Source organism: Melospiza georgiana, chromosome 3 (genome assembly GCF_028018845.1).
Source record: "Melospiza georgiana isolate bMelGeo1 chromosome 3, bMelGeo1.pri, whole genome shotgun sequence".
Lineage (NCBI taxonomy): Eukaryota > Metazoa > Chordata > Aves > Passeriformes > Passerellidae > Melospiza > Melospiza georgiana.
The window spans coordinates 94,814,362-94,827,515 of record NC_080432.1 but is presented as its reverse complement, the minus strand read 5'-3'; the positions used below and the strand labels follow the sequence as shown (position 1 = coordinate 94,827,515).

The 13,154-nt window shown below is 39.1% G+C and overlaps 1 protein-coding gene across 3 annotated transcripts in view; it reads left to right on the top strand.

Annotated features, from left to right (window-relative positions):
* TRAPPC12 (trafficking protein particle complex subunit 12) overlaps positions 1–6,177 on the top strand; it is a 50,343-nt gene extending 44,166 nt beyond the window's left edge. For all 3 annotated transcript variants that reach the window (XM_058019346.1, XM_058019344.1, XM_058019345.1), the window contains exons 10-12: positions 3,505–3,605; positions 4,376–4,463; positions 5,837–6,177. In XM_058019346.1, the coding sequence (XP_057875329.1) occupies positions 3,505–3,605; positions 4,376–4,463; positions 5,837–6,079 (432 nt within the window). In that variant the 3' untranslated portion in view covers positions 6,080–6,177. The remainder of the gene's footprint in view (positions 1–3,504; positions 3,606–4,375; positions 4,464–5,836) is intronic.
* Positions 6,178–13,154: the final 6,977 nt, after the last annotated feature.

Below are 13,154 nucleotides of genomic sequence, written 5' to 3'. Positions count from 1 at the left end.
GGAAAAAAAAATAAAATGTCTTGCAGGTAAAAGAGAAAAGCAGTTTTCTCATATTCAAATGTCACAACTTCTCAAAAATCAGTAGCAATTCCCAAATAACCTCAGACTCTGCTGCTGACTTTGAACATTTACCAAGAGAGGTGTAAGGCAGCCAGATTCCAGTTGCTTATGAGTCACAGACACTGTTTGACAGTAGACATCACACACATAAAACAAAGCAATAAAGTGGAATAAAATGTAATTCAGGAGTTTAGCAGAAAAAAGTTGCAACCTTTTTAAACATGTAAAACTTTATTTGATTTATTTGTTCTTAATTAAATTCTGCTAACTACTCTAAGGCATCATGCCCTCTTTATCTTCACATGTAAGTGGAACATAAGGAGGTCTGGATCTGACATACAACCTTTGCCTGTTGCCTTAAAAAGTGGGAAATGAGAATTAGAGAAATGAAGAATGGAGGAAAAGACAGAGTTTATCACAAAGAAATTTTCATAAAGACTGCAATTCTCTCAGCAGTCACCTGACCTGTAAAACAGAAACAATGAATGAATTAGAGAAACAGTGAATATATTTTAGTCTCTAGAATTATATTGTGTAGCTCTCACTGGCTGACCTATGCAAAATTTCCATTTGAATAACTACATTAAGAAAAAAAATTTGAAGATGCCTGACCTTACCCTCTGCAATAAATTGCTGCAAAACTGAGTCAAAAGCAATAAAAAATTCTAGAAGAAAACTAATCTTGGTTTCCAGATGAACAGCAAAGTTAAGCACATAGTATATAGGAGGCTCTTTGTTAGGGAATATGACTATTTGAGGTTAACAGTAGAAACTTCATTTTTATTTGATGTGCTAATTATTATTAAATACTGAAGTCATACTTTCTGAGTTAATAAGTGATAGAATTATAAATAAGTGAATAAGTGATAAAGACCACTTAAATTTGTTCTATTACTTTAATGGCTAATTAAAACTAGTTATTTCTTTTAAATGATCTTTCCCACCAAAATTTTTTAAAAAGTAAACTGTTTCCCCTCTGTGGGAAAAATGAGATTTAAGAGTTCAGCATATTTGCTGAGAAAATAGGATGCTGCTAAGAAATCAGAACTATTCATGATCACAAATAATGTGTAATTAGTATCAAAGCATACTAGATTTGGACTCATCAAGCCTCTCAGGAGAGTAAACTGGTAACTTGCTTTAGAATTGATTGTTCTCATGGTTAAGGGATTCCCAGGCTAAAAATACTCGAGGGCAGATTCATGTACACTTTGCCAGCATTATCCTCTTGTTAAATGTAATTATTTTCTTGGTGATTTACATCTTTAGTAGGATTTATAGAGAGAAGTCCTTTATCATTACAAGTGAACGTGTGGCGTTTTCAGATGAATAATATTTGTTTTGAGTCCAGTTACATAACATCTGAGATAAATGCATCTGTTTCATTAGAAAAGACTATTAATGAGTATTCCAGAAATGCTTGGTAGATGGACAGCAATTGACACAACATCTTTGACTGCAGTGTTCAATTGGATCATATCCTAAACGTAAAGAAGAATAATTTCCTTATGTTGACATGGAATAAGCCTTGTAGTTAGAGGTGAAGCAGTATCTGTTGTATTAGTGGTGTTAGTAGTGGATACTGCCTCTGGGATATTCCCTTAAGGAAATTGGGAAGAAATGTAGATGAAGCCTTCAGATGGATGGATGTTTGCTGTCTCTGAAAAGTGCAGTTGGAAAGTCATTTGCTGATGACTGGAAGGACTTGCTAGTTGATCTTTTCCACAAGGATCTCTTTAGGGTGTGTAGTGTTTGTATTTTTTGGTTAGGTAGTGCTTGTACCATGAAATGTGAAGCATGCTTGTAGAATGTACAGATGATGCCAAGCTGGGAGTGCTACAGACACTATGAAGGGCAGGATCAGAATGCAAAATAATCTTGACAAGTTGAGAAGCTGAAATGTTAAATTGGCTGTGATTCAAACAGCAAAGGCAAAATGCTACCAAAGACTGGGAGTAATATACAAATACAAAATGAGAAGCAACAACAAGCCTATTTCCTGTAGAAAGGAAATAGGCTGAGAGTAAGAAGACTACACAAGGGTAAACGAATTGGGCTTCCAGATACTTGGCATAAAAGCAAAATTTGTATTCACATGTGAAACAAAGTGATTCCTGCTTCTCACTGCTGGTGAGAGATGAGTTGGATTATGGAGACCTCTTATGTGGGCACTCAGGGAGGATGTGAAGTAACAGGAGAGAGTTCAGAGAATCCAGAAAGCATTATCTATGAGAAAAGGGTAAACACTGCTTTGCCTGAAAATTTATTTTCATTCTAGAAGGGAATAAAAAACTTTCAAGTATGCAAAAGACTGTAAAAAAAGAGGAGTCATACATTTTTCCCTACCACTATGGGCAGACAAAAAGCTGAGGTAAAAAGTGCAGTAAGATTGGAGGTATTTTCTGATGCTAGGGCAATTTAAGAATTATGGATTAAGTTTTCTAGTAAGACTCGGGTTTGTAATATCCACCATCTGAGAGCATTAAGGAGACTTTAGCACATTTGTCACAAACATTTTTCATAGTGTTCTTAAAAATTGGGTGGTCTCTTAAGGGCCCCCTTGAATCTCCCCACCTGAGGACCGCCTGGTTTCCATGGCTTTATGCTTCTGAGCTAGTTTAATTTTACTCCTTTTGATGATTTATTTTTGTCTTCTTCCATCTCTCCAGCCTGAAAAATATGCTGGTAACTTATTTTCCAAATAAGTGGCCTTCTTCAAGTATTTTTTTCATCTCAAAGAGCAATGTATGTGACACACCTTTAGATGAAATACCCCTTCCTTTTTAGAAATCCTCCCCCATTCCACCCCCTATCAGATTTGTACTTCTTTATACCAGTTTTCAAATCTCTCATTCCTTCATCCTGCTCAACTCACTCTTTGGTGTTTTTTTAATCTGCAAATAGTCCATCTTGCCAATATCCTCAATGGTCCATTGTACTGAAGTTGTTTTCTGATGTGGTGTGATGCATTGAAGATGTCCTGTGGCCCCTGGCTACGACCCAGAGGCTGTGGGTTAACCAGGTGTGGGTCCTGTGCTAACTGGTGTCTGTCTTTCCTTCCTGTGGAATCACGCCCATTTCATTGGAAGTGACTCTGACCTTTTCTCATTTTCAGCTACTGTTTTGAGCTGTGGAGTTAGTTACAACAACAGAGCTAGATGAGGATATGGGGCCTCCCTGCCCTACAGTCCTCAAGTGCTCCACAGCCCCAGCTGAGAAACTGCCATGGCCAAATTGGACATGCTTTTTGTGTGCTTTTCATGACCTTAACGTGGCTCTTCAAATACATTGCTTGGTAACAGGTGTTACCAGGTCACCTTGGTATAAAGAGCTTGGTAATGGACTTTGATATGCTGCATATGTTTTTGTGTCCTTATAAGATATAATCAGGATGTAGCTCTTTTCTTCTTATTGTGGTAACTCACTTATGATTCTTCTGTCTAGATTGGAGACATAAAAACTGCAGAAAAATATTTTCAAGATGTTGAGAAAGTGACTCACAAATTGGATGGACTACAGAGCCAAATTATGGTTTTAATGAACAGGTAGGTAATTTAATAGCTAAATAAAATTTCTTAAAATGTAGTTCTAAAAGTATGCAAGGTGACAATTAAACTACCCTTGAGACAATCCTGTTCTCTTCCTCTCTTTTATGGGACTTCATCTGTCATAGGTGAGACTGAATGGTGCACAGACTCAGGAGATCTCTCTAACTTGGTACAGTCGTATCATCCTGCATTGAAACTGGGATCTTGCAGTTGATTTTTTTTCATTCTTTCAGGCACTGCATATTTCACCGTGTTTTTTCAATATACATTTGCATAAATACCTGTTAGGAAAGGAGAAGTTATTTTGGGCAGTTATCCTACAATCAGATCTGCCAGGAAAGTGCCACCCGGTAGCTTCAAAGGATGCTTGAATACACTGTAGTAAATCAAGCTGTATGATGGGGAACTCACTTTGCAATGGTTAGCACATTGGCTTAATATTTTTAGAGGATACTATTCAAAAGTGTCCTGAAAATTATGTGGCTGATTTCATGAAGAGAAATAATTCTGGGAAGAGAGTATATGCATTTAAATTAATAAAACACAATGAAGACTGTTGCTCTTGTAGACAAAAAATACAGCTGAGCGATCCAAGTTGTCATTCCATTTGTCTGTAAATCAGTGTCTCCTTTACACTGTAAAGAACAAATGTCAGAAACTCTCACATCTGTAACAGGAAAAATAAAAAATTGTGTCCATTCTTTTTAAAATGTATTATTACCTTGGGTTTATGAGTAGAACTCATTTATATGTCACTTACTTTCTAGAGCATTTCTCCACCTCGGTCAGAATAATTTTGCAGAAGCTCATCGATTTTTCACAGAAATTTTAAGGATCGACTCATCAAATGCTGTGGTAAATCTTCAAATTGCTACATATATAATGAACACCTAAATTATTCTCGTAATACTTCATGCATGGATTTAATTAGTGCCCAGAGTATGCTCAGGGCTTTACAGAAAAATGGGATGTGGCATGTGTGCCAAAAGGTTTTCAGTATACATAAGGATAAGGTGGAAAATGGGATGGGAAATTAAGAACCAGTCTGTATGAAGGGCGTGAATACTTAGGCATGCATGTAGAAATTCCAAGACACTCTTCTTTTACAGGATCTTTGCAAAAGCACTTTTTTTGGCACTCACTGTTTTTAGCATAGACTTGCATGTCAGGAAAAGAAATGGCAGCTGCCAACATGTATAAAATTAACTTGATTTCACACAACATTGAAAGGATATTGTAATTTTAAACATGGCATTTTTCACATGTTGTATATTGGAGCCTTGGGTTCCTGTCACTAGCTGAGATCAAAGAGCTGCATATTTACCTTTGGGTTTCCTACACCTGGCAGTTTTTCAGTGCATGGTCACATAAGTGTTCCTGAGAAGTCAGACAGCTTACCCCCAGTAATCTGCTCCAAGGCCATCTACAGACTGAAGGGACTGAGTTTAAGAAACACATGAATTGCATTATTTTGCAGGCTGTAAAAGAGCATGTATTATAAATCACACAAGATCAGTAAGGTTTCCTGAATGGACAGAAAAATATTTTTTTCTAAAAGGCCATGTTCTTCCTTTATCTTCAGCTTTAGAAGATATGAAAGTTTCTGCTGCCAAACATGTTATCACATGTTTTCACTTTGTACTGTTGGAATCTTTCAGTAACTCATAAAACCCATTTTGTGTGTTAAGGAAAATGGAACCTGACTTGATCATTCACATATATTTAGACTGCCCTATCTGCTGGATTTACGTGAAGTCAGCTGTAGATGCCTTTGTGATAAGAAAGTGTCTTCCAGTTGCTTATGTGGACATATAAGCCAGAGAGAGAGAAAAACACTTCTGAAAATATAATTAAGTAATTAAAAAAAATCTATGAAAATGCATGTAGAAGATCATGTGGTTTATGAAATTTGTTTCTCTTGGCTTTCAGACTAATGTCCTATACTATTTATATTTCATTTTAAATTGTCTTTTAGAGTTTCAGTTCTTAGACATCAGCAGGTCCTACTGGCAGAGGGTAAATTTGAGAATTAAAAGAAAAGGATAGCATTGTATAATTGATAATGTATTTTAGTTTTGCACACACATGCAGAATAGTAATTCTTAGCATACAGTAAATATGTTGTAACTGCAGATGCTTGACTTCTTCTTTTCCTTCTCTCTCATCACTTGTAAATGCATATATATATTTATAAACACACAATTTGTTTACAGTATGTTTTTCCCTAGGCTAACAACAATGCTGCTGTTTGTCTTCTGTACCTGGGGAAACTGAAGGATTCCCTCCGGCAGTTGGAAGGAATGGTTCAGCAGGACCCTCAGCACTACCTGCACGAGAGTGTCCTCTTCAACCTGACCACCATGTATGAACTGGAGTCCTCTCGCAGTATGCAGAAGAAGCAGGCACTTTTAGAGGCTGTGGCTGTCAAAGAGGGTGATAGCTTTAATACTCAGTGTCTCAAGTTGGGATAGATCATTTCCAACTAAGTTTTTCCAGCAAGGCTGATATTTTTAAATTGTATATACTCTCACTAATGTGTAAATGTGAAATAAAATCTATTCAATTATGATATTCAGTGGCATTACTACAGAATCTGTCACCTCTAATAGGCCTGTCATTGCAAAGACTTTGTGCTGACTTAGAGCCAGCTTCATCCCTTTCATCCCTATAGGTCTGTTTCTGTCCAGTTACTCCTCATTACAGTGCACTACAATATACATGTGTGTATACATATAATTATATATATAATCAACTACTCAGATTCTTTTATGAGAAAAACTGAATTTAACCTTATTTTGTCTTGATAATTTTGCAGTAGTCAGTGAGTAGCCAATAAGCTTATTTCATCAGGTAGGAGTTATTGACAGAATATCAGTATGTGTGTTATGGAAAGGAAATTCTGAACACACCTCTCTTCATTTTGTCCCCATCAGACTCCCGAATCTTACACCTTAGTGTGTCTGTGGCTGTCAGAGGAGGCTGCTTGATAACCACCATTCAGAGTCACAGCATGGCTAAGGTTGGGAGGAACTGCTGGAGGCCATCTGGTCCAAGTCCCAGTAGCACAGGGACATGTCCAAGAGTGTGTGAGGGAGTCCAACAATCCTGAACAGAATCTGTTTCCCACAGAATGAGGGACTAGACTAAATGGTCTCCCTGTACTTCCTTGGGTTTGTGTAACCGTTAAATCTTTCAAATTAAAACACGTGGATTCTGCACAACTTCTCCACTCTGGCATTCTGCTGGGTAGAGAAAGGAGCAGTGCCAGGTGGAGTGGAAACACAATGGATTTCAGTTCAGTTCCTCTCCACTCCCGTTATAAAGCGAAAACACTGAGCATGAAGTATTTCCCAGGGAGAATGATGCAGAGCCTGAGGCAGAGGTATCTAAAGGTTAGGCCACACAGAGTGGAAGCAAATAGGGTTCAGGACACAAGGCAGTTACTAGTGATGGAACAGAATCAGCATATACTGATTTTGGCATCCCTCAGAACACAGATTTTTTGAATCACAGTACCACTGTGATACCAGTGTATTTCACATCTCTGCCCACATTTCTCCCTTCAGCTGTATCATAAAGATTCAATGCAGATACTCCCACTCATACATGAACACAATATATGCATCTGTTCATAGAAGGGTTTTATTGTTCTGAGATTTAATGCTTAGCAATTGGACTAGTTTCTTGTCACAAATCACTGCCATGGGACAATTTCATAAGTGTGTTAGATTTTTTAATACCATATCCATCAATTAATTCTCACTCCCTTTAAATACCCCCACCTGTATTTTTAAGTAACCAATAACTCATTTTTATGCTTGTCCATCTGGAGATACTGTACAGGGGCCAAACAGTTGTCCTCAAAAGTCAGGTTGTTTGAAAACTTCTGCAGTCTAGACATGCAGACATAAGGATGCTGCAAAGTTGCTGGTCACCTGAAAAGAAATAAGCCTACAGCTTATGCAGAAACTGAAATTGCTCCATTTTTACAGTGTATTCCTGTTTGACAGGCCATACTTGTACCCCAAACAACAGCTAGTTGTGTACTAATCAACTGAAAAAAAATTGAAAGCAGTTGGTATTTCTGTTTCTGACTTGGCCTCTAGGTTGAACAGCTGGATCTGAATTAAACTTGTGCAGCACCTGGGTAAACTTGTCCTAAGGTACCACTACTAAACTCAGAAATTAAATATTCAGCACCACCTGCTTTAGCTAGGCTCAAACACCATTTGCATAACTTAAGTGAGTATTAAAATAGTAAATTAAAAGTAGTTATATTGCATTATTCTTTATGAGGTTTTACATTTGTTTTAATTTCTGCTAGGATTTTAGACAAGGCTTAACAGTAATTGGACAGATTCTCAGTTTACACTGATAAGTGAGTTGAAATCACTGTTGTTTTCATTTTGTTACAGCTGTTAATCTGATCAGGTGTGTTACTCCCTGTACTCATTTTTTTATTCTACTAGTATATTTTCTCCAGCATAGGTTCCTTTTCTTGGGCATGGAGTTTCTTTGGAGATAAAAAGAACTCCTGGTATGTGACAGCCTTGTTCTCAAAGATGCTGACAGCACTGAACAACTTACCAGGACATGTAGAGGTAGGACAAGGAGTAACAGTTATAAACTAAAAGAGGGTAGGTTTAGCTTGGACATAAGGAAAATATTATTCTTCTTGGTGTGGCACTGGAATAGTTTGTCCAGAGAGGCTCCCCATCCTTGGATGCATTCAAGACAAAGGCTGGATGGGTTTTAAGCAGTCTGTTGTAGTGGAAGGTGTCTGTGCCCTTGGAGAGGGTTGAACTAGATGAGCTTCAAAGGTCCTTTTCAACCCAAGCTATTGCATTTTTTACAGTAATATGTAGAATAATATAAAAGAGATTCACATACATTTAGCTGAAGTGTCATATTGCATTGCTGTACTGTTGTCTTGCTTTCAGAAAGTGTCATTTGTCTGTTCCAATGCTAAGTGAAAGTAGCATGATCCATCATCATCCAGCATGCTGGAGCCACTTGCCTCTTTACAACTGAAGTAAAAAGCTTCCTTTTTGGTTCCATAGTGCCTGACACTGCACATGTAAATGACAGTCTGTATTCTGATTGGCAGAGAATAAAAAGTTACTATCCTAGTCAGAGTCCAATAACCATTATAAAAGAAACACTCTAAAAACAAAGTCCCATTTTCCAAATTTCTCTACATTTTAATTCATGTGTCTACATAGGTCTCACTTCAACATGTTTGCTGTGTTGTTATTAGTCAAAGCTTTTGCTCAGATAAAAATGCCATTAGAGGAGACTTGGACTGGGTGACCTCTAAGCTCAGCCAGCCATTAAACAAGTGACATCCTGCTAGACTTGCAGAATAATTAAAATTTAAATGCAGAGGCATATTATCACTGCTGGATGTATGCAAATTATTAACTGTTTATGAAATGCAGGTAAGACTCAATGTCACTTTATGGTTTGGATGTAACATACATACAAGTGTTTGACTTCCCTAAATTCTGCCCGTTACACATCTGAAAGCTCTATATGATGTTAGAACATTAAAGCCAAGGACAAACTTTGTCCTCAAAACATTAATTACACCAGGCAATCCTGTTAAATTCAATGAATTCAGCTGAATTTAATGAGGGTTCCTGGTGTAAATGAGGGCAGAGCTCAGTTCTAAAACACAGCATGCATATGTCATCTGGCTAAGTGAGAAAAGCTGTGGAAAGCAGAGCCTGAATGCCCTGATTGTTGCATTCAAATCTTAAAGCTTAATGTGCCTTAACAGAAGTTTTGCATTTAAATTCCCACTTTTATTAAAAGAGGAGAAGAGGTGTACTTCAGACATCCAGATAATTGCATTATGCACAGAGACTCTGATCCTCAAAAGAACTTGAGCATCTCTCTGGCATTTCTAATACCTAACTGCAGTTCAGGTGATAATGGCATCCCCTCACCAGCTGGTCACTGACATTTTCCTGGTGCCTCAGTTTTCAAACTGGACACATTAGGTGTTCCCCAAAGGCAGACATGTGCAGACATGCCTGAAACTCCACAATGGACTTCAGCCAGTGTACTGGAAAGGATGGTCATTCCTTCACTCACCCTGTCCTTCATGTCAGCAGGAGCGCTCGGCCCAATCTAGATGTGCTCGCTGGCCTGGTGGAAGAACTCACCCAGCCAGCTAACACCCTCTCCAGATACATCTTCCTCCTGGGGCTGTCATCACAAGGATGTGCTGGGAATTACCATGATGCCTGGGTAGGCTGCTGGGTTTTCTGCACTATAGGCCTAATAAGAGGTACACAGACAGCTCCTCTGTGAAGCCTTTGCTGCAGGTGTTTCGCAAATCCAGTCAGAGTGGGGGATAAGCAGGGTATTTATGATTATCTTTATGCAGGATCTTTATGCACAGCTAAGTTTGTCTCTCTCATTTGTATGTCAGCTGATGTGCTTAATCAACCACATGTGCTGGGGCTGCCTGAAAGAGGAGTGCAAGATGTGTGGCACTGCCATCAGCAGCTGCAGTGAGAACATTCCCTCACTGCTTCAACTTGAAACCAAGCAATATTGGCAAAATGGGACTGAAGCAGCAAATACAGATGTAAATGTATTTCAGACAGGCAGAACCACAACAGGCAGGGTCAACTTCTCTGAGGTTGCTGAGGTAGCAACCTATAATGCTTCTGTCGTGAGCAGAGGCCATGGAAATTAAAGATGTAAAGTGAGTTTATCCAGTAGCTCCCACCTATCAGAGTTCAAAGGAAGATGCCATCCACTTCTTCCATCTTGCCTTCTACCCACTTAAATAACATTGAGGAAGGAATTATCTTACCAGTGAGATACCTTACAATGCAGAAAACTGTACAGAGTTTCTGGCATTTGAACAGCAGTTCTGTTGTGCTGAATGCAAACAAGCCCCACCAGCACTAACCTTCAGGATATGATAGCAGAAAGCTGCTTTCCCACTTAGTTCTCCCAGCCAGTCTGGGGATTACAAATTTAGAGATTCTGATCTTCAAGAGGTGTGAGAGATGGTCACAAGCCTGCTCTTAGGAAGAGAAAGGTGTGGATGGGGAGGAGGACCTAGGTGCTGCCTTTCCAAGCTGTTCTGGATCGACACATAGATTTTCTGTCCTAGATTTGGGGAGTCATCTGCAGATGTTTATTATGTATGAAAGTCATTATAATGAATCCACCCAAAAGGCAGCAATAATGGCTTATAATTTTCCCACAAAGAGGGGAAAAAATTGGATGTCACTTTTTTGAGGCAAGGATGGAAGGGGGGAGAAGGTTCCTCTTTGGCTTGAAAAACTGTCAAGACTGTCAGTACTAAATTGAAAAAACTGAAGTTAAGAGATACAGAAATAGAGCTGTTAATTAGAAGAAAAAAAAAACTCAACAAACCCCTCCCCCCCCCAAAAAAAAAAAAAAAAAAAAAAAAACAAACCAAAACAGTATTTTCAATACAATGTGTGAGCAAGTACATCAAATTCTGGGACACACTCCAGTGGCAGGCAGCAGGACTGAGCCTCACCCAAGGCTGGGGCAGCAGCCTGTGCAAAACCTGGCCACCACTTTGTTTTGTTACAGCATCACCAAGGACAGCTCACTTCCTTCCCATGAACAGCAGGTCAGCTTTAAGTTGCCTGAATCATCTGGGAAAAAAAAATAAGCCTGAGGGCAGACCCAAATCAAATTCTCCCAGCTCAAATGCCTGTGATCACAAGGGAAACCAGAGCCCAGAGCTCAGCTTGGCTGCTCTGGGCTGTGTCTGTGACCAAAGGCAATCACAGAGCATACCCAGCCCAATTTTCTACCAGCTAATATTGACAGGCACAACAGTTTTTAATTGGTACTCTGAGAAGCAGCATAGAGAATTAAACAAAATTAATGCAGGTATCCCAGAGAGAACTGCAGCAGGGGAGGCCAGAATTGAAAGAGATTCACAGTCCTTCAACTGTTGAATCTTTTCCCAAGCAATTTGGTTTTGTGAAATTTTTCTTCTTTGCCTTATCTGGGAACTTATACAGTTAATAAATAATGAGAGCTAGTGACTCAGTTGCACAAAAATAGGTTTTTCAAACTGCAGGCATAGCAGAGTATTACCTTTTTGCAACCACACAACATGTTTTGGGAATCAAGCTGTAAAATCACAATGAGTGCAGTAAATCAGATGAAATCTGCCTCTTTGAGCCAGGAATATTTAAATTGTAACACCAATTCATGCCCCCAATGAGCTGATATGTTTATTTGGCTTCAGGAAATAGAAGACAACTGTCAGTGACCCTATTCTCAGACTTCCTCCCCTATTTGGGGGGGAGGGAAGGAATCTGAGAAATTTCTATCATTTTCCCAGAAAAGACTCCCAAACAAATGATGTCATTTTCAAGCACAGAACAAGTCAGGTCTACTACAGCTTGGCCAAATATCTAAATCCACATTTTGGCTACAAAGAAATATTCTTCAAAGCAGTGCTCAGCTTGCATTTCAGCCTTATGTGTGCTGGTGTTTGCCAGCTGACATTAAATGACTGCCTCTGTCAGGAAACTGTCCCTTCTCCTAAGTTCCTAGTTCAAGTGAAGTTCTGGAACCTGAAACCTGGCAGGAGGTGCCTGTTCTGCCAGCAGGACCCGGTGCTCTGAGTACAAGAACATTTATACTCGTCAGGTCGAGCAGCCAGGACAGGCAGCTAGCAGCTCCCACAGCTGCAGGCAGCAGCACAGCCCCTGCCCTCAGGCAGCCCAGGGCCAGACACTCACCTCCTGCAGCACTTCCCCTCACCTGTTTTTAGACCTCCCCAAATCAATGTTACTATTTAACTACCAACTGGCAGCGAAATGTCTTTTCATTAAAAAAATCCAGCCACAGACACTTGCCCCAGGACATATAACAAGGGAGCACAGATGCCAGTTTGCTCACCTAAATTATTAAAAATCCTACTGTCCATCCACAATTCGCACTGAGTCTCCTTAGAAAAGCTCTCTCAAGATGTTAATGAGAAAATGGGGTATATGCCACTTTGGGAAATTTTGGATTAAACCAGAAAATAATAGATAAGTACCAAAAAAGCTGTCTTTAAACATCTCAATTCAGTACCATTGATCCTATTTTTTTAACCTCTAATTCTGGAGGAGCTGAAATATTTCCTGTGCCTGAGTTAATGCTGCCAATATGATGTTGCTGAAACTACTTCCATGAATTTTCATACTATATCAATATACCAAGGTCTTCCACTGGCAGTGGTAAAACAGAACCTTGTTTTTGGACCAAAAATCAATTTAACTTTGCATTTTTTGGGGGTGGAGGGGGGTGGTGGCGGGTAGGGGTGGGCAGAGGCAAGAAAGAAAAAATCCAAAAACCACAATGAAAATAAACTGCATTATTCATCTGAAGGAATGGCATATTCTTCTTCCCATCTCTCTGCTTTCTGGAATGTTTTCTATTAACATTTTTTTCTGACCAGCTGTTTCCTCCCTCTGTAATTTCCCACATAACCTCTTTGCAGGTGTGGAATCTTTATTCCAGCCCCAAATTGCTTTTTTCCTGGCTGAC